Here is a 20,384-nt window from a genome sequence, read left to right as displayed (position 1 = left end):
ACTTCTCAGTTTTCTAGTTGCTTTTTTGTTCTACCTAATAACACATCTGAAAGGCTTTATAGTGTTTTTTTAAGGGAAGGTAGAGTTTAAACATTTTTACACAGGAAATCCAAATGTTTCCAACTACTTCTATCCACAAATTTTATGGTGACCTTGAAAGCCAATGGGATCATGACCTTGCAGTGACTTAAACCTAAGAGCACTCTACCCCTGGTGGTTTAAGCCACCTGTTTTCTGTTAACATCTGCTTTATTCAAATTATTGAAAAAGCATTCAGAAGGAAAACTAACCAATTTTCTCTTCCAACTAAGCTGCAACTTTGGTGCATAAAGTGCTGCTAATCCAGGCTGGAGAGTCCTAGTAAATCATAAGCCAGGATAGCAATTACCTATACTCCACAGGGACCTCTCTTGATGCTGTGGTGTTCCTGGCACAGAGCAATCCCACAGGACAGCTCTCATCCCTTATGGGAAATGTCTTGTATTGGAATACAGGCATCAGCAAAATCATGGGTTCAGCTCATCCCTTTACACATCATACCAGGATTTAAGCAGAACTGTAGCTTTGCTGCAAATAGAAATACAGATTTAGATCCCAAGGAAAAGACTCTGCACCATCTATACATACAGTAGCCTCTGAACTGACCAGGTTTTGGAAAGCATTAGCTAAATTTAATAAGTATAATTTACAGGCTGTTTACAGACTTCTAAGTACCATTTAAAGACTTTTTTCAAGAAGATGCAAGGCCACCTAGAGCTATGCACACTCAGGGCAGCTCCAGTGAATGTTGCATTTGGCCACTTCAGTGAGCCCCAGAGCTACTCACAGCCCCGTGCAGCACTGGTGTGGCTGTGGGGCCTCTGACAGCTCTCGGCACAGGTAGAGCAAGTTCCTACAGCCTGTGAAGGTCTGTGCCAACACATCTGCTGCTTTCCTGCTGTAGGCCATTCACATACCAGCTGATCTACTTCCAGCTGCGATCTAGCCCAACCAATGCTGCTGAGATGTATAGCAGAAGCACAGAGATCCAGAAGAGAATAGTAATACCAATCCAGAGAGAAAATCCCTGTCTTAGACTTCCTAACTCAGAACCAAACCTAAGTGTGCTCCATTTCCACCCTTTTACTGCCACTATAAAAGCACAGGTCATTTGCAGCAGCCCTGCCACACTGTTTGGTTAAAGAGATTTATTTCCCAGAGATGTTCCCAATCCGATGGTACCTCCTTGCTAGATGATGTCAGGACTCAAGCAGACACAATCTTTAGAAGAATCACAGCAGAGGAAGTACCATTTCTCTTTTTCATACTTCACTAACTGTTGATGGGCCTGAAAGTCCACTTTCAACATGCCCACCCACTTAATCTCTGCTTCACTGGAGCAAAACAGATGTAACCAAATTATCTGTAGTAAAAATAACTCAAGGGGTAAAGACAAACACACAGTTCACATAGTAAGAAACAGCACCACAACACCCTTTGTCAGCCTGGGTTGTTTACACTAAAAAACCCCTTTGTAACGTTCCTCCACCTACAAAAACAGGAAGAAAAATCCTTCTTTGTCCTCTTCCCTATAGTCTCAGGGAAACAACAACAACATAAAAAAAAAAAAAAATACATGTCTCCCACATGCAGTTGCATCTATGTGAGGGCTCCTAGTTCAAAGGAACCTTCACTTTGTTTGAGATATCTAGAAAAGGCACTAAATCTGCTGGTCCCAGGAGCCAGCTCTACCAACAGCAGCTGGAAATTGCCATCTGGTAGGACAGCACTGTGATGTACGTCATCCATGGCCAGTGGAGTTGGTGTCCCGAGCCAGACATACAGCTGGCTTTCTGAGGCAAGGATCCAGAGACAACTGGAGCTACAAGGCCCACCGGTCTCACAGCACCCAATACTGCTCCTCATGTTGCTTCTTGTCAAACTTCTCTCTTCTTTGCCACTCCAATTTTCAAACACAAGCGGAAAAACAAGATTGATGCCTTTACATCTATGATACCAGCCACACTAATTTATCTAATGATTCAGAAAGCCAAGAATCACAGAATTTCTTCAGCCTGAGGCTGGAGGTCAGCTAATGCAGATTTCCCCGGAAACACACTCGCAGTATGCTTCAGTTGTATTACATTCACACAATGGCTGATGGCTCCAGCAACAGCAGACAAGTCCTCTGGCTACTGCTTGGCCATTGCCTTTGCCCGAGGGCTTGTAGTTCAGCCCAACTGCAAACCCAAATGGGAAGGGGCTTTGCTGAAAAGCCTGCATTTCTCCCTTCAGCAGGTTTGTCTCCTTATAAAAAATAAAATTCAACTAAATTTGCTGAGACAATAAATTTTTGTGCTGCACATTTGTAACCTTCAATCTAGAGAAAAAGCACAAGTTAGACATGTGTTCCTTTCAACATGTCCAAAAGTTGAATTAGCTGCAGGCTTTTCCCCACTCTTTGCCTTTCTTGCTAAAATCCATCATATTTTCTTGACAAAAAGAAAGTTGATTAAAAAATGTTCTTAGAATGATTATTCATTTCTTTAGGGAAGCGGCTGTGTTTCATTTTCCTCCCTTATTTTCAGTGGCAGAACGGAAGCTGACAGAAAAACCACAGAGAAAAGCAACCCAGAAATTTAAACCATCTGCTTAACCATCAGTTTCACTCATCATTTTTTCAGCAAACCTTGAAATATGCAATGAAGGAGGCATTCAGCTCCTTCAGCACATCCTCCCAAAGAAGCAAAAGCAGCAGGCACAAAGAAGCCGCAGACCCGGGGGTCTGGGCGGCTCAGCTCCTCTCCCTGGGGACACGCACAGGGCAGGCGTGGGGGGCCGGTGTAGAGGCCACCCCACCTCCTTGTCTGGGCCATCTCTGGAGGTCAAAGCCCTTGGGATGTAGAAGGAGGAGACAGCGGCTGTTGGTGCGGCCAGGCAGCCCTGGCTGAGGCAGGGCCCCTCCTGCCCAGGCCTTGGGCACCACCACGCCCCTGAGGGGAAGAAGGCGCCATGAGCCGAAGCACGGCCACACCGTGCAGACTGCCAGGTAACTCAGGTGTCTGGGCACCTGCACAGGTGACTACCCTCAGCCTTAAATTAAATGGAGCTCATGCTGAGGAAGCACCGAGAGGCAGCTGGTGAGTTCATACAGTGCATCCACAAGGAGAGCAGTTCCTGCCTGCCAGCATCCCTTGCACCTGAGCACTCAGCCTGTATCGGGAGCCCCATACGTCCCACACAACTCCGGCACCACGGCTATGGGTTTAAAAGGACATGGTAGTTTGCAGCCTTGTCCTGTGGGCAAGCTCCTAATTGTCTCAGCAAAGTGATCCATTTCCTTGGCCCATGTTTCCACCTGAGCAGGGTCAGGAGCTCTGCAGCTGGTCCTCTGTGCCTCCTGGCACCCAGCCGGCACCAGTAGTCAGCAGTAGCAATGTTACGTAGTAAGGATAATTTGTCACTTGAATTTTGCTATTTCAAAATGTTTCATTGGAAACAAATTCCCTCCATCAACACAAATCTGTTAATCAAAATGAATTTTTTTCAATATTTTTGTTCAAACAGTAACCAACAGAAGTGTATCCAATGGCCTGCATCTTACATGTTTGGCTGCAATAGAGGTTTTCAGTCTTTCGAAATCTGTGCAGCCCTGAGGTAGTTTCCTACAAACTATTATGCAGCACATGTAAATCAGTTGTTTGATAGCTTTACACTTTGATCATTTTTTGCCTCTGTTAAAATGAGTCAGGGGGCCTTGCTAGATGATATAACTACAGAAGTACACCAAATAATTTTAAGCTACACTTTTAAAAAATTCTGTGCATAAATAAATCTCAAAACTATTCCAGAGTCAGTAAAATAAAATCAACTTTTAAAAACAAGAAAAAAGAAGCCTCATTTAAAAATGAGTATGTAACAAAAGTGAAAACATTTTTGTTTGAAATTGTCAGACCCAAACAGAACTGAAGAAATAGAATATTTTTCCCCAGAAGGAAAAAAACACCAAAAAGAATGTTTCCTTGGGAAGCCACTATTTTGATTATATGTCACCTACTGATTAGGCAAGCACTGTGCAGGAAAATTTTAAGGCAACTCGATTGAACACATGCTCTCCACACTAGAACCCATGTTAGTCTAATGAGATTGAGGAAGCTGAAAGGCCGGTGCAAAAAATATAATTGGCATACCAATAGTATGCCCCTTCCGTACCTCAGATTGGTCTTCCTCTACAGGACACACAGGAATTAATTGTCTTCTTATCAACTCAAAAGTTGTTGAATTAAACTATCATGATACAGAAGATCTGCAGGATTTTTTTTTTTTTTTATATTTACAAAGCAAAGTTAGACTTTAATACAGAGCACTTATCAGAAAATAACACTCACAGACACATGCAGATAAAAACACAAGATGTAATTACAAAACACACTTTGGCCAAGAGCTGCTTTTCTTGGAAGATTTAGTCTTACATTTTTTTGGAAGATTTGTTAGTTTTCTCTCTGCAGAAGGATCATCAAAATCTCTGTGGACAACATCACTTTAAGTTTCATACATGAGTCCTAGTTCCTTTTCTACACCCCCTTTGCTTTCTGCAAGGATGTTTTGTAGCTTGCACAGCCTACAGCAGCACTCATCATCATCTTAGAGGAAATAGGAAGCCTGAAGTTCAGGCTAAACAAATTAAAGATCCTTCAAACACAAGTTGACAGCAGACATTTTTCCACCTATGATATGTCCCTTGCTAACAGCTATTTTTTCTTTTGGTTGGTTGGTTGATTGGTTTGGCTTTTGGGGTTTTTTTTTTGTTTGTTTGTTGGGTTGGTTTTTTTTTGCAGCTCCCAAGTCTACTGATAAACTCCAGCTCTTGTGACCTTGTTCTTCAATAAGCTGTGCTCCCAGAGAGACTCTGCACATATCCAGGGAGGCTGCTTTCCCACAGTCATTCCTGCTCAGGTACCTGCAAGTGCCCAATAAGCCAGGCTTAATAAGCTGTCACACCCTGTTAAAGGATAAACCTGTTTTTGCTATATTCTTCTAGCACTGTGAGCTAGCCTCATGCATCTTCCCTTTTCTTCAATTCTTTATTTATAGAATCAATACTCCAATTGCATTTGGTTTGCCATTTCATAAGAATTCTGGACAAAAGGAATGGGGATGAAAACAGTGGTTTTGCTATCTGACATGTTCTAATTAAAAAAAAAAATATTGAAGCTGAGAAGCTTCCCTGGGGATTGTTGCTTTTAGGGTGCTCAAATGATCCTGTTCTATGTAGGTAAATAATAAGAAAAAAATCTTAATCTCAATTTAATTTATAGCCAGATTCTACATTAGTGTTTGCTCTTGTGCTTGGAATGGGAATAATAAGGATACACAAAATTGCTGCTGCTAATCAGAGACGTAATTGTAGTCCTGAAATAGAACCCAAGCACTGCACAGGGAGAAAATACTTTGTTAAGGGGGCAAATTAGAGCAACAAGGAACTAGTCATTGGCTGTGTGATCATTTGGAGCTCAGAGCATTCAGCAGAACTTGAAAGCAGAGCTGTCACAGCAGAGGTAGCTAACACATGCAGCAAAGGAGGAACTGGTAAAAGAGTGCAGTCCTTACCTTGGAGTGGGGCTCACCACAAGAGGGAAGTGCAACAGGCTCCTCAGCAGCTCCCTGTCACACGGGAGTCCCTTTTGCTGCTGTGCCATTGCAGGGCTGCAGAGCAGTGGCTCAGCTCTGGCAAACCAGAAAATTCCTTCTGCAAGGCTGCACATTAGGATGCCAGTTCAGACACGGGGTCTCTAGGATCACTGCCCTCAAGAAATGCCTGGCTGTAAGCAGGGAAATGTGAATGGTAGGCTTTACATGGAGGTCTACAAGGGCTTATTTAGTAACAAGAGTTGCTAAGCTGTCTAAAAAACAGACAGCAGTCATAAGGTGAAACTTAAATATTGTTTTGTATCTCAGTACATCAGTCACAATACAGATGCTTCTAACTTGAAGGAAGCAGAAGCCTACCATGTCAAAGTCTGGGACCTATATGCATTCAGAATGTAACCTGCAAGGTTTGCCCCCTTCATCCAAATATGTAGCAGCAAACTAGTACCAGAACACCTGTGCTCAGAACATTGACAGAGCTACTAACAAAAAAAACCCAAAAAAACAAACAAACAAAAAAACAACCCACAAAAAGTCAAAATCAGGCATATGGCTTGTACTTTATTCGGCACAAGTGGAAGAATAACTCAGAGGGAGGATCCATCTTAAAAGACATCTGAAATGCACAGATGACAAGCATATGACTAAACCTTTAGTGAGACAGACCAGGCTCTGGTGGCATTTTTATTCCTATTTAATGTCTATCCTTTTTAATTTCCAATGAACATTTATTTTCTATTTTTATTTCTTTTTTTTTTTTCTCAAATGAGATGAGAACAAAGGTGAAAAATTCAGCCAGCCAGCCTTGGCCCAATACAGGCATTCCTGCCAGAGATATTCAGAGCTCTCCCCTTTCCACAGGCCAGTTTTTTTCCATATAGATCTTAAATAGGAAATTGTACCTTACAGCCTTTTAGCCTCTGTCTGAGCTCCAGAGAACATTATTTGCTTTGTGGTTCTCAGCAGTAACCTGGGCAGGGTTAATTCTGAGTATCTTCTGTGTTGACACCATCCTCCCTGAGCGTCACGAGGTGGCAGCACCACAGAAGGGTTTGCAAAGGCTGCTCTTGCATCAGGCAGCCAAAATCTCACATACCTGCAAGTATACAGTTCATTTGCATCTTAGAGTTACAGCTTCCATTTATTTTCCTGAGACCATCTTAAAAAATAAGACAGTAGAGTGCCACAGCACAGAATAGAACCACTCACCTGCCTGTTCACATGCTTTCAGCAATTTAAGCATTTATAGGATTACATTTCCACACTCTCATCAGCCTCTGGAATGGACGGGTTTTAGTTGGGCACCCAGCAGAGAAGCCACTTAGAAAACAGTGAGGTACTTTGACCTCCTCCCTTTAGGGACACAGCTTATAATGGTGTCTGTATATAGCAGAACAGATAGAAGATTATGGATGAAGAATGAAACTCTGGGGGAAGCAAATTACCTTTAAATTTTGTCAGCACTGGCAAAAGAAAAAACATAAGGGATATCTAGTTTTAAAAATGGTTTTTGATACTTTCAAAACCAAACTAGCTGATGCTTTGTTTTGGAAAGGCTTTTTTTCCTGGACAAAAATATTAGTAAGGCTAGATGAAGGATAACAAACAAGAATATACTGAGACAAATTACACTAGTGGGGAGTTAAGGTGGGTGATTTTTAGAGGGTTATTTGGTTGCTTTTAAACAAAACAAAATCCCATTCATAAAACTTTAAAGCCAGGGAATCTCAGAAAAACGGAAAGCTGGACAAGACAAACGCACATCCAATCAATATGATTAATGCAACGTTCTCCGTTTATTCAAAATCAGGCGGTAGTTTATATAAGCTTCTATATAGTTTACAGAAACAAAGACACTCTGATTGGTAGGCTAACATTGTTTACCTTTTCCTTAAAACGGCCTGCACTGTACACCATAAAACCTATACTAGTTCACCCCCCGTGGTCCCCACAGTACTTTAAGACTATTTTCTACCTGCGCCACAACCCTGAATTTCTAACTGCGTCAGAGGCTTTGAGGGCCCCACCAGGCCTCAATCTGAGGCCTAGCCTGGAGTAGCTCAACTTTCACAATTCATGCCCTCTTTCTCTCAAAAATGCTGTAACAAAACTTAAATGAATAGTTCAGTTCTCTCTGAAAATCCAGTATTATAGAACTTTTCAGTACCTTATTTTTTCTAAGTTGAAATTCCCTGCAGGAACACAGGCTTAGGAATCTTGTTAAGGATCTAGAACCATGGGAATTTTTTTGGTCCTGCAGTTTTCTGACATTTCAAATGAAGTATCTCTATGCAGACTCGTTATACTGCAGCTATGAGTGGACAACCTCCACAGCAGAGCATATCTGAGAAGACATTTGCAAAACTAAACGGTTCATTAGTCCAAATGAGTCTGCTCCACATATGAATTTTGGAGCAGGCAAAGGGAAGAAGCATTTGTTACCTTCCAGGATTTGGTTTCCTTGTACACAAGATGCTGATTACCAAGCTAAGACAAACTAATAGGATAATATCTACTCTAAAATAAATGATGCTTTAAAATACTGTGATTCCTAAATTTTCTTCACCTATAGAGAAGTTGAAAATATTTTTTAAAATAATACCACATTTTTTCCATAACATTTTGATCCAAAAATATTCATGGGAACATATTTTCAGATAACACTTATACATAATAAGTAATATTTCTTATTCTTTCATACATCTTGAAAAGCTTATCATGGAGATCAGTTTTACAGACTCCATTTCACAGGCTGGAAACAGTAACAATAAGAACTGAAATTACATACCCAGCCAGTGGCAGAGCCACAAATAGTACCTGGGCCTCCAAACCCCAAGTCTGGAAGTCATTAACGACTCTATTTTAATTTCATTATTTTCTTCTTCTCTGCTTAAAATAATTTGAAACAAAAGAAAAATGGGTCAGTGTTAAAATAACAGCACATTTGAAATTTTTAGCTCCCTCCATTTTTCACCTAGCCTCCAGTTTTCACCCTAGTTTCATTTTGAATCAAATCTGCCTAAATTACTATATTTTTTCCCTGAGGCATCAGGAGGAGATACATTCCTGAGGATGCCAGTTTCAGTCCAAAGTGTCTAAAATATGCATGCACTGCTCTTTGATTCTTGACACTAAAAGAAAAAAGTAACATTCATCCTGCAGAGATAGGATTCAAACTTTAAATAATGCATTTCTTTATCTCCTCTCCCAGCCAAGGACCTCATTTCTTCTAGGCCCATAGGTGACACAAAGGGTGAGCAATTGCCCAGGTTCCTGTGTTTTATGCAGCTGATTCATGAGGTCCTGCAGCTCCTCGTCAAAGGATATATTACTGTCACTGTTCTCAAAGGTGCAGGGAAGGTCTAGGGTTGTACAGAAACAGATGAACAGATGAGAAATCCGTGATGTTTCCAGGCTTTCACATTCTACCTGTCTCAGGAACATCAAAGAAGCTCAATCTGGCAAATTTTGTTAGATGGTTGGAGCAGACTGCATAACTGTGTAGGTAACACAATTAGAATCAGAGATTTGAGCACAACAGCACAGTTAACTGGGACTTGGTCATATTAAGAAACTTAATTTTGAAGTTTGAGAAGCTTTGCTTACATAATGAAAGACCCAAACAATATGAACTACTCCAATAAATTCTGATCCAGCAGGTCAGTTAAGCACATATTTCCATATGAAGCTTGTGAGCACTCTCATTATTTAAATTTAATCTTCAAATGCTTTTCTACATTGGAATCAGGAAATTAAGTTCAGAAAGATCAGAGTACATTTCACAGAGAATTTCTGTGAGAAGAATCACCCATTTAAAAGAGGAAGGGAACATCTTCAACTATGATTTCCCTGATTTGACAGCAGTAGCAGCCCGCTTAGATCTGTGATGACAGTGAGGCAAGGGCTAGAGAGAAAAAGTAGTATTTTGTTGGGTCAAAAGACATAGCAGCAGAAAAGAGGCTTTAAGACAGACTCAGAAACATATTGACAGAAGGGACCTCTGAAGGTTCCTTAGTCCAGCCTCCTGCTTGGAACAGAAGTAGCACCAAAACCAAACCAATCTAATCATTTTAAAAATCTCTGAAGGCTGACATCTCCCCTGCTCTGCAGATATCTGTCCCGGTGCTGCATCAGCACTGTCCTGGTCAAAAAGATATTCTGGGCTCCAGTCTGAGTTTCTAAGGTCCAAACTTGGGGGCATTGATTTTTGTGTTTCAGCATCTGTACTACCAGGTGTTGGATTTTATGCTCTGAAAATGTCCTTTAACTACTTGTGGTTGATATTAGATTTCTCCACTAGCCTTTTTGCCAGATTAAGCAAGTCTGTCTCCCTCAACTCTTCCTTGTAGGAGAGGTGCCCTCGTCCTCAATAGTCTGAATAGTCCTTATTCAGATTTGAAACACTTCAACCCAAATACAGTTTGGGAAAAATTTATTACTGCATACCTTAATTGTGTTAACTCTATTTTATCTGGCTTTGAGACACAAGTTGCAGTGTCATTGTTATCCTATTTCAGATTGGAAAATATCCACTAGATCTTGTATGGAACAGAACCAAATAACTCTAAGTCTCTAATCTGCCCTGACATGTCCCCAGTAGAAATTGCAATGGTTAAAAGATTTCTCTCTGCCTCACTGATAAAGCTATCATCTAGACATAAAATTAAGATGGGCACTGGTTGTCCATAAATATATAATGTATAATAGTTGTATCTCCTTTTCCTGTGAAAAGCAAATGCAATGCAATACTTGGAACCTTCCTCAATATTCTTATGTTCACCTTCATTAACAAAGGAATCTTTGCTTGTAGACATATGTAGGAACATGGCAACAGCAGGAATTTCTAGTACTAAAGGGGCAATATAATTTCTGATACTGGTATAATAAGGATAATACCACAAAGACAAAACAGAAAATATAAAAAAAATTAAAAACTGTAAACATACTTTTTCTTCCTGATTATGAAATTTAGAATATCTGGATTTATAAGACACTTACTGCTCTTAAGAAAGTTCTTGCACTCATAATCCAAGTTTTGCTTTCCTATAATATATGAAGGTACATCACAAAACACATATGGAAATCTTTATCAGATCATTGAGACTTGTCTGTCCTTTTCTTTACCACTTCAATTGCACTGCCTAATAGCTTCTCAAAAGCTGAACATTTCTGTTAAAGGTTTCACTTCTTGTTAGAATAGCACACCTTGACATGGTCAGAAATCACTGTTTATAACAAAATCAGAGAGGACACATCAACTTCTCCGATATTTTTCAAGTATAAATAAACAAAAAATAAATACAAGCCATGCTTTTTTAATCTACTATGAAAAATAACATACAATGCTCAAGGTGTTTTTGCAGTCCACTTATGAAAAATACCTATTTTTATTACTTACAGGGCACTCTTTTGGATAAATTTGGATTACATTAAGGTATTTCCAATAGGAGTAGGTGAGATCTTACGGGGGTATAGGTACACCTGGTATATGTTCATGACTGCAGAGGAGAAAAAAATGAAAGTGTGCCAGGCATGTCTCTGCAGGGTAGTTTCTTGTCCCACTGAAGTCAAGGCAGCTGCATCATAGGCTTCTCTCAAGCTGCAGCTGCTCTCTGGAGAGTCACTCTTATATCCTGAAATAAAAGATTAATTACTCCTGACCTATTTGTGGGACATGACTAGATAGGAAGGAACATTGAGTGTAAAAGAATAATAAAGACACCCAGAAATTCCATAGTTTCACTCTGAAAAACATTAAAAATTATTTTTGCTTAGTGTCCCGCTTAGCCCCCATTCCTGAACGTAGCTCTGCAAGATCAGAGTTCTGTCCTTTCCTGGCAGCCATGGTGTGTTGGGCACATTCACTGCCTCCTGCAGTAACCATCACCCCTGGGAAGCCCAAGATGTCATTAGGCATATGCATTTTCTTACTTTTCAGCCAAACCCAAAGAAATTGTTCCAGTCTTTGACACTTGGCATTCAATAATCCCCAAACTAAAGTTTTTCCTGAATCACCTTTTTTTCTTCAAAGATACCTTTGAGCTTCCAGTTGTTTCCAGAGCTGCTCTAGAACATCTACACAGCTTTCTCCATTCTACGTTATCAGTTTACACGGTATTAGAGAGGCCATCTCCAAAGAAAAACAGGAAAATTCTCACTTCATGGATTGAGTGTTTCTTGCTATAAACCCTAAGACTGCCAGTAAAATCACTGGTTACTGGAAGCTGAAAGACCAGTAGCCTTTTTCACCTGGAAAACCAGCTGGCATCATCAGCATCAAGAGATTTCAAGTGCTGCTCACTCAGCCTGTAAGCAAGGGCTACATCAAATAGAAATTCCTTCTGGTTATTAGTTACTTGAAAAGTTGTTAATTGATGCACAAACTTCTTCAGCAGAATTCCACAGTTCCTGAATACATAACCATTCAAACTTGCCTTGCAGAAGAAATGTTGCCACAGTTATTGATCCCAAAATGCACACTGTGGACTTTCCTTGTTTCTCTGGACCCTTTTCCATCAATTCTATTTTACAACATATTAGAACAGATTGCAATTTTGGTTACAGTCTAAATAAACTGGATTTGAGATTCAGTGGGGCCAAAGTCCAGGGTGATTTGATCCTGGGCTTTGATCCAGGTGCATCATGCTGATGAGCAAAGAAAATGTTATCAGTCAGCTAGTTACAACAAGTCCTTGGCCTGCAGATAGGAGCAGAAGATGAGGAGGAGGAAAAAAGGATATACCGTGTGATAATTGGTAGGTGACAGCATGCTGTGTGTGCAGCCTGGGGAAACAGAGATCCATTCAATCTGCCTCACAACAGCTTCTGCAACTTCACTGGCCCACGCACTCTTCCGTCTCAAGCACCCGCCGTGTTTCATAGCCTCCAGTCATCAGCCTTGGCGCCAACACATGAATCATATCTTCTGTGAGGGTCCCCACTGCAGTAACTCATTACCATCCTCTGCAGTTAGATAGCACTCGCCAATCCCAGATCTCAAAACACTGCATTAATATGGATATGACCTGGGATTGAATATCCTGCTTGTAGCCATGGGAAATTAGCCATCATTAAGACAAGAGACCCCATTTCCTCACTCTCCTTAAGCTTTCTAATCCCTAGGTCCTATCACCTGCCTCTATTTTGTGTGCTTATCCATCAATGGGGAACACTTCTGATAGACACAGGAGTTTTTCCACATTCCAAAAAGGCAGCAGATAATTAATGACCACATTTATTTTTAGATTCACATAAGAGCCACATAGTAACACATCTCCAGTATGTGGGTAGTCAATTGATTTCTGTTTTCTAGCCTACTAGATGCTTACTGCTCTACAACAGACTTTCATTCTGGGTTTGACAAAGCAGCAGGATATGACTATGAGAGCAGTGGTTTGCAACAACTGGTACACATTATCACTTTGGTATACCAAGCCTTCAGGGATGCCCCTTGCAACTCAGATCAGCCATAAAAAGTCCTATTGCCTTCAGCTTAGCAGTTTCCTAACTCACTCTGAAAAGCCTGCTAAATAGGGCAACCCTTAGAGCCCAGCTGTGGAACAGAATAACCAGAAAACCCCCTTTTCTCCCTCAGGATAAGAGGGAGAGCCCAGCAGGGCAGACCATAGGATCCATTGGAAATGGCCAGGTTCAATCAGAACACAAGCACATCTAACATGTTTACAATGATGAAGAAGTGGGTCTAGAGTCAAGCTAGAAAAACACCCCACAGCTCTATAAGCGAGAAGGACATAGAATAAAGACTACCAATACCAGATAGCATCTTCCAGTTAGGTAGAGCCACAGTATTGAGGGAGATGTAAGTTCAAGCTGAAAAAAACCCCAGTCTATAGAGCATAACCCAAATTCATACCTCACTACAGACATACTGAAGGCTAACATACCTACTAGACAGCATAAGCTTGCTATAAAACACAAGTCTGGGCTTAAATAGAGGTCCTGGACCTGTGGGCAGAGGGTGTGGATAGTGACCATGTGAGATGAGTTAGAGCCATTAAGGTTAATAATACACTTCAGGACCACAACACAGGTTTCTCCCATCTTTGCAGAGTGTGTTTACATGGGAGAACATCTCTGCTGCTGGGATGGAAAGGAGCTGTTAGGCTCAGGCAAGAGAATTAAGGTAAATATAAACCATTGAAATTACTTGTCCCAGTTTTCTTCCTCAGTTTAAGCTGATCAGTATAAAAGCTTTAGAAATTAAACATTCCTGTAGTATCCAGTTCCTTCTAGAAACTTGTGCTACCCTTCTACTGCATCTACTCTTAGTGTTTCTGTAAGGAACCACTTCTTTAAATTTTCAGACCAAAGCATTGCAGATAGTGTGGAACCACTTGCTGAAGGTGATTGCTTTGTTGTGTTTTGCTTTTTTTCTCTCAGATGACTTGTTTGTTTTAATTAGGTTTGTTTTTCTTTTCTTGGCAAACAGTTTACTTCCCCCAAATAGTGTCTGATAATTTTAGACCTGAACTTTACACCAATATTTAAATTCAGGGGAAAAGCTCCAACCCCACCCCCTCACTTTCCTTGTCTTTAAAAATAATTTAAGTTATGTTTATACTTTAAAATGGCTTTAAGAAGGGCTGAAAATGTTTAAGTCAAAGCAAAACAGGGTCAAATTGAATGTTTCTCTGTCCACTGAGTATTTTTTATTTAACAGGAAAAACTTAGATCTTACTATTTAGTGTTGGATTTGGCTTGAATGTTTTCATTTTACTCATAAAAATGATAATTGCTTATATAGCTCACATTATATAATTTTTTTCCTAGGGTAGAAATCAAGTTTTCATGGGAAGTGACTTAGCAGGATGAAGTGCTCTATGCTTCCCATGAGGTTAAAAGTTCAGTCAACTTTATCCCTTGTCATGTTTACTGTATACACCTTTTGAGTTCCTGCTCAAACTGAAAAATGGTATGTATAAACAGCACCAAAAGAGACAGGAATTGCTAAAAATACAGAGAGAAAAAGAGTTCTATTAAATGGTTGCTCAGGAATGCAACACCCCTCTGGTGATGCCCCTCCTGCTTATCCACAGTATCAGGACACTTGCTAAGTTTGCTGACACTTACTAAGGGATCATCAGTTAGCTATTCCTCACTCTGCTGAAACCCAGCTAAAACAGATAATTAGTGGGGAGATAACTGCAGGAGGCTGTGTGTTCAGAACTGAGACAGTAGTTCAGATCCCACTTCTATCCTTGCTTACAGGTGTTGTAAACTTGAGTTTATGCCACTATAACCTCAAAGATTTACAATCACTTATAAGTTGCTGGTTTTACCAGTAGCTAAAGGTCCAAAACATCTTAGCCATTGCTGCAGTTGCACATTGAGAAGCACAACCTCTGTAAAGAGCCAGAGAACATCTTCCAGTACTGGAGATATAGCTTGATAGCCAGCATTCAATGTCCATGATATGATAGATCTTGGAAGAGAACTGCCAATCTCAGGTGCCTTTTGTCAGTACAACTCAGCAACACAAACCTGCAGGGTGATACTGCAGGGCATGTGCACTGCTAGGGAAGTATTTACCCCATTTTGGCATTCTCAGAAGAAACTGCTAGGTGGATGGAGCTACTAGCAGTCCAGGGTCAGGATATGTCTGTTACTCAGATGCAGCTATCATCCAATTATCTATTTATATTTTATAGATATAGTTTAATCGTTTCAATCTATGTCATTAAACGTTTGTCCTTTCCTCCTCTTCATTACCGACTGCAGAACTGCCTCCCTCTCAGGGAGGGGTGGGGGTGAGCTTAGCAAACAGTACAATTAAAAATGATGGGTACAAAATGTAATGTAATGTAAAATGTAATGAAGACATTCCCTTGTGCCCATCCTGCCAGTGCAGGCGAGAGATATTTTTCTCTCTCGCAGAGAGCAGTGGGTCGCTCTCCCTCGGCTCCCCAGCTCCCACCGGGATGCCTCCCCGGGAGGGATGCAGGGCGCAGCAGGTGGCCTAGCACGCCGCCGCCCTCAGGACCAGCGCACTTGGTATTTCTTCCCCGCGCAGAAGAAATCCCGCTGAATCAGGCTCGGCTGCCGATGTGATCCTTGCCGAGCCAAAGCATCTGTTGAGCGCACGCCACCGGAGGAAGCCGCAGCTCGGGCCGGGGCTGAGCGCGGCTCCCGGGAAGCGGCACATTGATCACACGGCCCCGCGGCCAATTAGCGGCAGGAGCCGGGGCCAGCCCTCGTGTCTGCGCGCTGCCGATCCATCGGCAGTAATTACCGAGACACTTCATGCCTACTTTGGACGGGAATTAATTCGAGGCCGGATAAATAATGCATTAGGGTTTATTGAGCCCCGCGAGAAGCGTCGCCCCCGAGCCAGGGCTGGAGCGGCGAGCGGCGGCGATGCGCGGGGCGGCGGCCGGGGCCGGGCGCTGAGGCTGCGGGCAGCGCCCAGCCGGGAGCATGCTGAGCCCCAAGATCAGGCAGGCCAGGAGAGGTGAGTATGAGACCCGTGCGCCCGGCAGGGTGGGGACGGAGACCAGCTCCTGTCGCGGGGAAACTTCACGGCGGTGCGGACAGCCGGTACCGCTGCCCGCCGAGCGTCCCCCACCGCGGCTGCAGCGGCTGCTGCCCCGCTGGCCGGAGCCAGCACTGGGGAGCAGGAACTGTTCGGGGAGAATGAAGCCTAGGAGGAGGAGACCCGTGCTGGTGTTACCAGCGTGATCTGCGATGTCTGGGCAGGGCAGTAGGGATAATTTTTTTAAAAATACTACTCTGTCCTGGGACACGACATAGCTCTGTATTGGTTGCTAATGCTGTGTTTCTAATGCTGGGTTCATTATAACGGCTGGAGACAGGTGTGTCTAGTTTACCTGCGGCATCTTGGAGAAGCAGTTTGCTGTAGCACATTATCCTTTCAGGGCTGGATGCAGGAGGTGGAGATACTCGTTCTGAGGGCTGTGGGCAAGACAAAAGGAAGGAAGGAAAACCTGCCCTGGGTTCGTAGCAGATGCTTTGATCAGTCATTCGGAGCTGCGAGGTGTAATGTGCCGTGTTTGTAAAGCAGAGAGCTGGGGCTGGGCACAGCCGTTGTCTCGATGTCGGGTCGAGAAGAGATGCCTGGAAGAGATGCTCCAGCAGGGATGCATTCTGTGATCTTCAGGGGCAGTATCAGTTGCCATTTGACATGGCATTTGGAAATCATCACTGCCACTCACAAACTAATGACAGTCTCAGAGGGATCTCTTCCTGCCCATTGGAAATGGATTATATTAATGTCATTTAGGAGCTAAAGCAAACACAGTCAGAAGAGTATGTAAAGATTAGGGCTTTCTTCAGCCATGCCAGTATTGTCAAATAGGAAAGGTATCACTGGTTCTAGCTACTGTGATTCCAACGCAGGTACTTTCAGCCAAATGTCATTGCATCATATACCGAAAGCCGTATTATGTGATGAACAGTCCTTAAAATACCAACAGCCCATTAAATAGCTGTTAGCATCTTGGAAAGAAGAAGCTTCCTGCCATCTGGAGGTGTCAGGATCAGATATGTACTGCCGCACCCACGGTAAAGTCATAAGTACTTATTTTTTAGTTACACAATGTTGTAGAAGTTCTGCAAGTTTTTTTGTTGATGCTGCCTCTTTGCCATCCACCTTCTAAGGGAGTCTTTTAATATATGTGTTATCCAGCATTCCTGGTAGCTATTATAGCTCCAATGAGACAAGCTAGGTGATGCTACTAAGGTTGTACAGGAAGGCTGTGTCATGCTGCCATTCTTCCACTCTCTTCCAATCACTCAGAAGAGACCAATTTGTGTATTAATATATATTGAAGCCTCATTATGGGACAGACATTCTAGATCCCTAGGGGCTACTGATACTTAGGGGAAAAACTGTAGTACACCTTTGTGATTCAATTTCAATTTATAGCAGTATGTGTTGTTCTTTCTATGTTTGTTCTGCTTGGTACATTAACTGTGCATAGGTAAGTTTATTTCTGGATGGACTTAGAACTCATGAAAAGAGCTGGGATACTGGGTTTGGAAACTTCAGAAAGTTTCTTACTTTTGCAATGCTATGGCAAAGCACTGGTAACCTCTTGCAAGGCTTACCAAGTAGGACCTAATCCTGCAAGGTTCTTCTATAGCTCTTGTTCACAGGAACTGTAAACAGGCCATGCTGGAGATGCTGAGTGTTTCTTGGAGGTAGGTGCCCCACCTTGCAAGACTGAGCTGAATAGGAAATGGCAGTTCAAGCTCCCTGGAGTCTCAGCTGGGATTGCTAATGAAGATTCAGGTGATAAAGAGTGGACAAGCAAGGTATTCAGAAGGCTGTGAGAAAGTTCTGCAAACAGTGAGCATCAGCAAGGGCAGTTGATCTGCTGCAAGCTGCTGCATGAGTTTGGCTATGTTTTCAGATTAGTGGCTGTTACCTCTGCCATTGGGCACTTCGTTGTAGGAGGGAGGCAATGTGACTTCTCTGAGCAGACAGATTGAAGAGAAGGGACAAGGAGGGATACTCAGGGTATCCTGAGTACCTGTGGTTTTAGGTGAGTGTGGCAGAAGGCAGCAACGTGAGTGAACCTGGGGATGTTAATGTATTTGCAGAGTTCTTGAGATTCAAACCCCAATATGTGTGTTTGGCTAGCTAGCTCTTTACTTCAGGCTCCCTGCATTTGTGCAAACAGGAATGCTTCATCAATTTCTCTTTTATTTGACATTCTGCTGAGAATGTGCCTTTAAACATGGAGTTGTGACATCTGATGCTGTCATTTTTGTTTGACTTGTAGATTGTCCTTAAGAAAGCTTCTGGGCTTAAAGATACTCAAGCTTTTGAAAATGTATGGTTGGGTCTTGAGTCTGACATCCAGGGTGTAGTTCCTAATATTTGTGAAAGGGACAGTAGAGAACAAAGATAATTTGCCTTACTAAAAGTAACTATCAAGTGTAAGGCAGTCCTTGATGCTCCACCAGCAGCCTCACATCTGTAACTCTGAAATATGAAGAGGTACCCATCCTTTTCATAAGATCTAGGAAGATGTAAAATCTCATAGATGGAAAATCTTAATGTTAATAAATGGGCCTTCTGGGAAACCATTCATTCTGGCTGGGTCTGAATGGATTTTGCATTATTTTTTTCATCTATGCGCAGCAATTGGTGGAGTCCAGGATCCCAAAATACGTGGCTGCAATGGAAAACATCTATTTTCATATTCTTATGTGATAGGGCAGAAAAATATAGCCTTGCAGAATGGAAGCAAGAGAGTTTTCTGCGTAGATTAGAGGGAAAGGAGGTTTCAGACTACATCCTTCAGTCTCAACGAATGCATTTTTTGTTTAATTGTTTTTAAGAGATAAAAAAAAAAGCATTTGATCCTTGGCTTGAAAAGTCCCAAAAAGGTTGCCAGCCCAGTTGCATTTAAATGTGCAAAATGGAAGTTGGATGAGTACAGGCTTATGCATTTGTATTTTGAGTGATGTGATTGCCCTCTATAGAAAGAGAGCCTCCTGCCATCATATATAATTTACAGTATTCCTGTCTTCAGTACACTCGGTCTCAGTTGTAGAGGCACTAGAATAACCCTTCTCCCCTTATTAGGGCTTTATACTTTTGGGTGACACTATGACCTATTATTTCTGTTTGTGACATGCTCATAACTATGTTACAAATATTCCTTATAGTCATAATAATAAAACTTTTTTTGTCTGTTTTAATTGAAACTTAGGGTCTAGAAAAAGTGATGGGAGACATTTTTGTTAGTTAGGCTGGATCAAATATATTGATATCCTTCACATGCCTGTAGTAAAAAATTATTTCCCTCACGGTGTGTGAAGAGCCATCCTTTCACCATCCAGTGAAAGATGGAAAAGGGGAGCTCTCGTGTCTAGTGCCCCTCACCAAATGCCAGCTTAGCACCTCAGCCTCAGCTCTGCACAGCAGCGCTGGTGCCTGCCCAGCCCCACGGCCAGCTCTGCTATCCCGGAGCATGTGGGACGCCAGCGCCTTGGCACCTCCAGCCTACCAGGCAAATGGGAACACCCAGTTTCCTACTCCTGGAACCAAGGTAAACAGCCCTGAAGCTGTGAACTCCAAACACTTCCTTCAGCCCTGAGAGCCCACCAACATTGCTGGGAGCATATGAAGCCCTGGGCTGGGAGCAGTCAGAGTGACTCTGCAGCTGGCAGAGCGGAGCCACCATTAACGAGGAGCCCACCTGTGAGGGGGCAGTTCACTCCCCCACATCCTTACATGGGTGATTCTGTGAGGCAGGAGAGGCAGTTTGGGAGCTCTTCTCTGGAAAGGTATGTGGGTGAAAGGCTAGGATGAGGTGTTGGTAAGTATAATTAGGTTTGTATCTCAGTTTGGTGGAGGAAGACATCTCTGAGATGGTGGGGAGCAGCAGGAGGTGGTAGTATGGCTGCCTGAAGCTTGAGCCTGGGTTTTGTCATGTTGCTTTGGAGGAGTTTGAGATGAAACTGCTGAGTTTAACTTAAAATCCCAAGGCAGGAGTACAGGGACTGTGGAGGGAGGCATTGGGCTGGACTTGGTGCAGTATTGGACTAACTGCCCTGAAGGCAGTGTGAAGAAATAGGACCAGACTAAGGGGTAAAGCAGGGAACAAGTAAACTACAAGGGTCCCTCCTCACTGTGTGCAGTCCTAGGGAGGTGAATGAAGCCTGGAGTTACTTTTGTTCTGTGGTACAGGGTCGGGTTCCTTGCACTGTGGTGCAGGGGTGTGTGTCAATGACCTGCATTATAAGCTCTGGGCTCCAATTGGTTTTTT

The 20,384-nt window shown here is 42.4% G+C and overlaps 2 protein-coding genes across 6 annotated transcripts in view; one reads left to right on the top strand and one right to left on the bottom strand.

Moving 5' to 3' along the window:
- WDFY4 (WDFY family member 4) overlaps positions 1-17,023 on the bottom strand; it is a 136,135-nt gene extending 119,112 nt beyond the window's left edge. The window contains exon 1 of the mRNA XM_030276025.4: positions 16,473-17,023. The gene's annotated coding sequence lies outside the window, so the exon portion shown is untranslated. The remainder of the gene's footprint in view (positions 1-16,472) is intronic.
- Positions 14,124-20,384, top strand: part of ARHGAP22 (Rho GTPase activating protein 22) — a 125,479-nt gene continuing 119,218 nt past the window's right edge. For 2 of the 5 annotated variants that reach the window (XR_003961097.4, XM_030276014.4), the window contains exon 1: positions 14,135-16,096. Coding sequence is in view for 4 of the 5 variants with exons in the window: in XM_030276014.4 (XP_030131874.1) it covers positions 16,063-16,096 (34 nt within the window). In the remaining variant the exon portion in view is untranslated. Of the gene's footprint in view, positions 16,097-17,029; positions 17,167-20,384 lie in introns of those variants that run through there. The other 3 variants (XM_030276017.4, XM_012574596.5, XM_072931073.1) reach the window with 3 other exon arrangements.

This window comes from Taeniopygia guttata, chromosome 6 (genome assembly GCF_048771995.1).
Source record: "Taeniopygia guttata chromosome 6, bTaeGut7.mat, whole genome shotgun sequence".
NCBI lineage: Eukaryota > Metazoa > Chordata > Aves > Passeriformes > Estrildidae > Taeniopygia > Taeniopygia guttata.
Note: the sequence above shows the minus strand (reverse complement) of the source record. Positions and strands in the feature narration are given on the sequence as shown.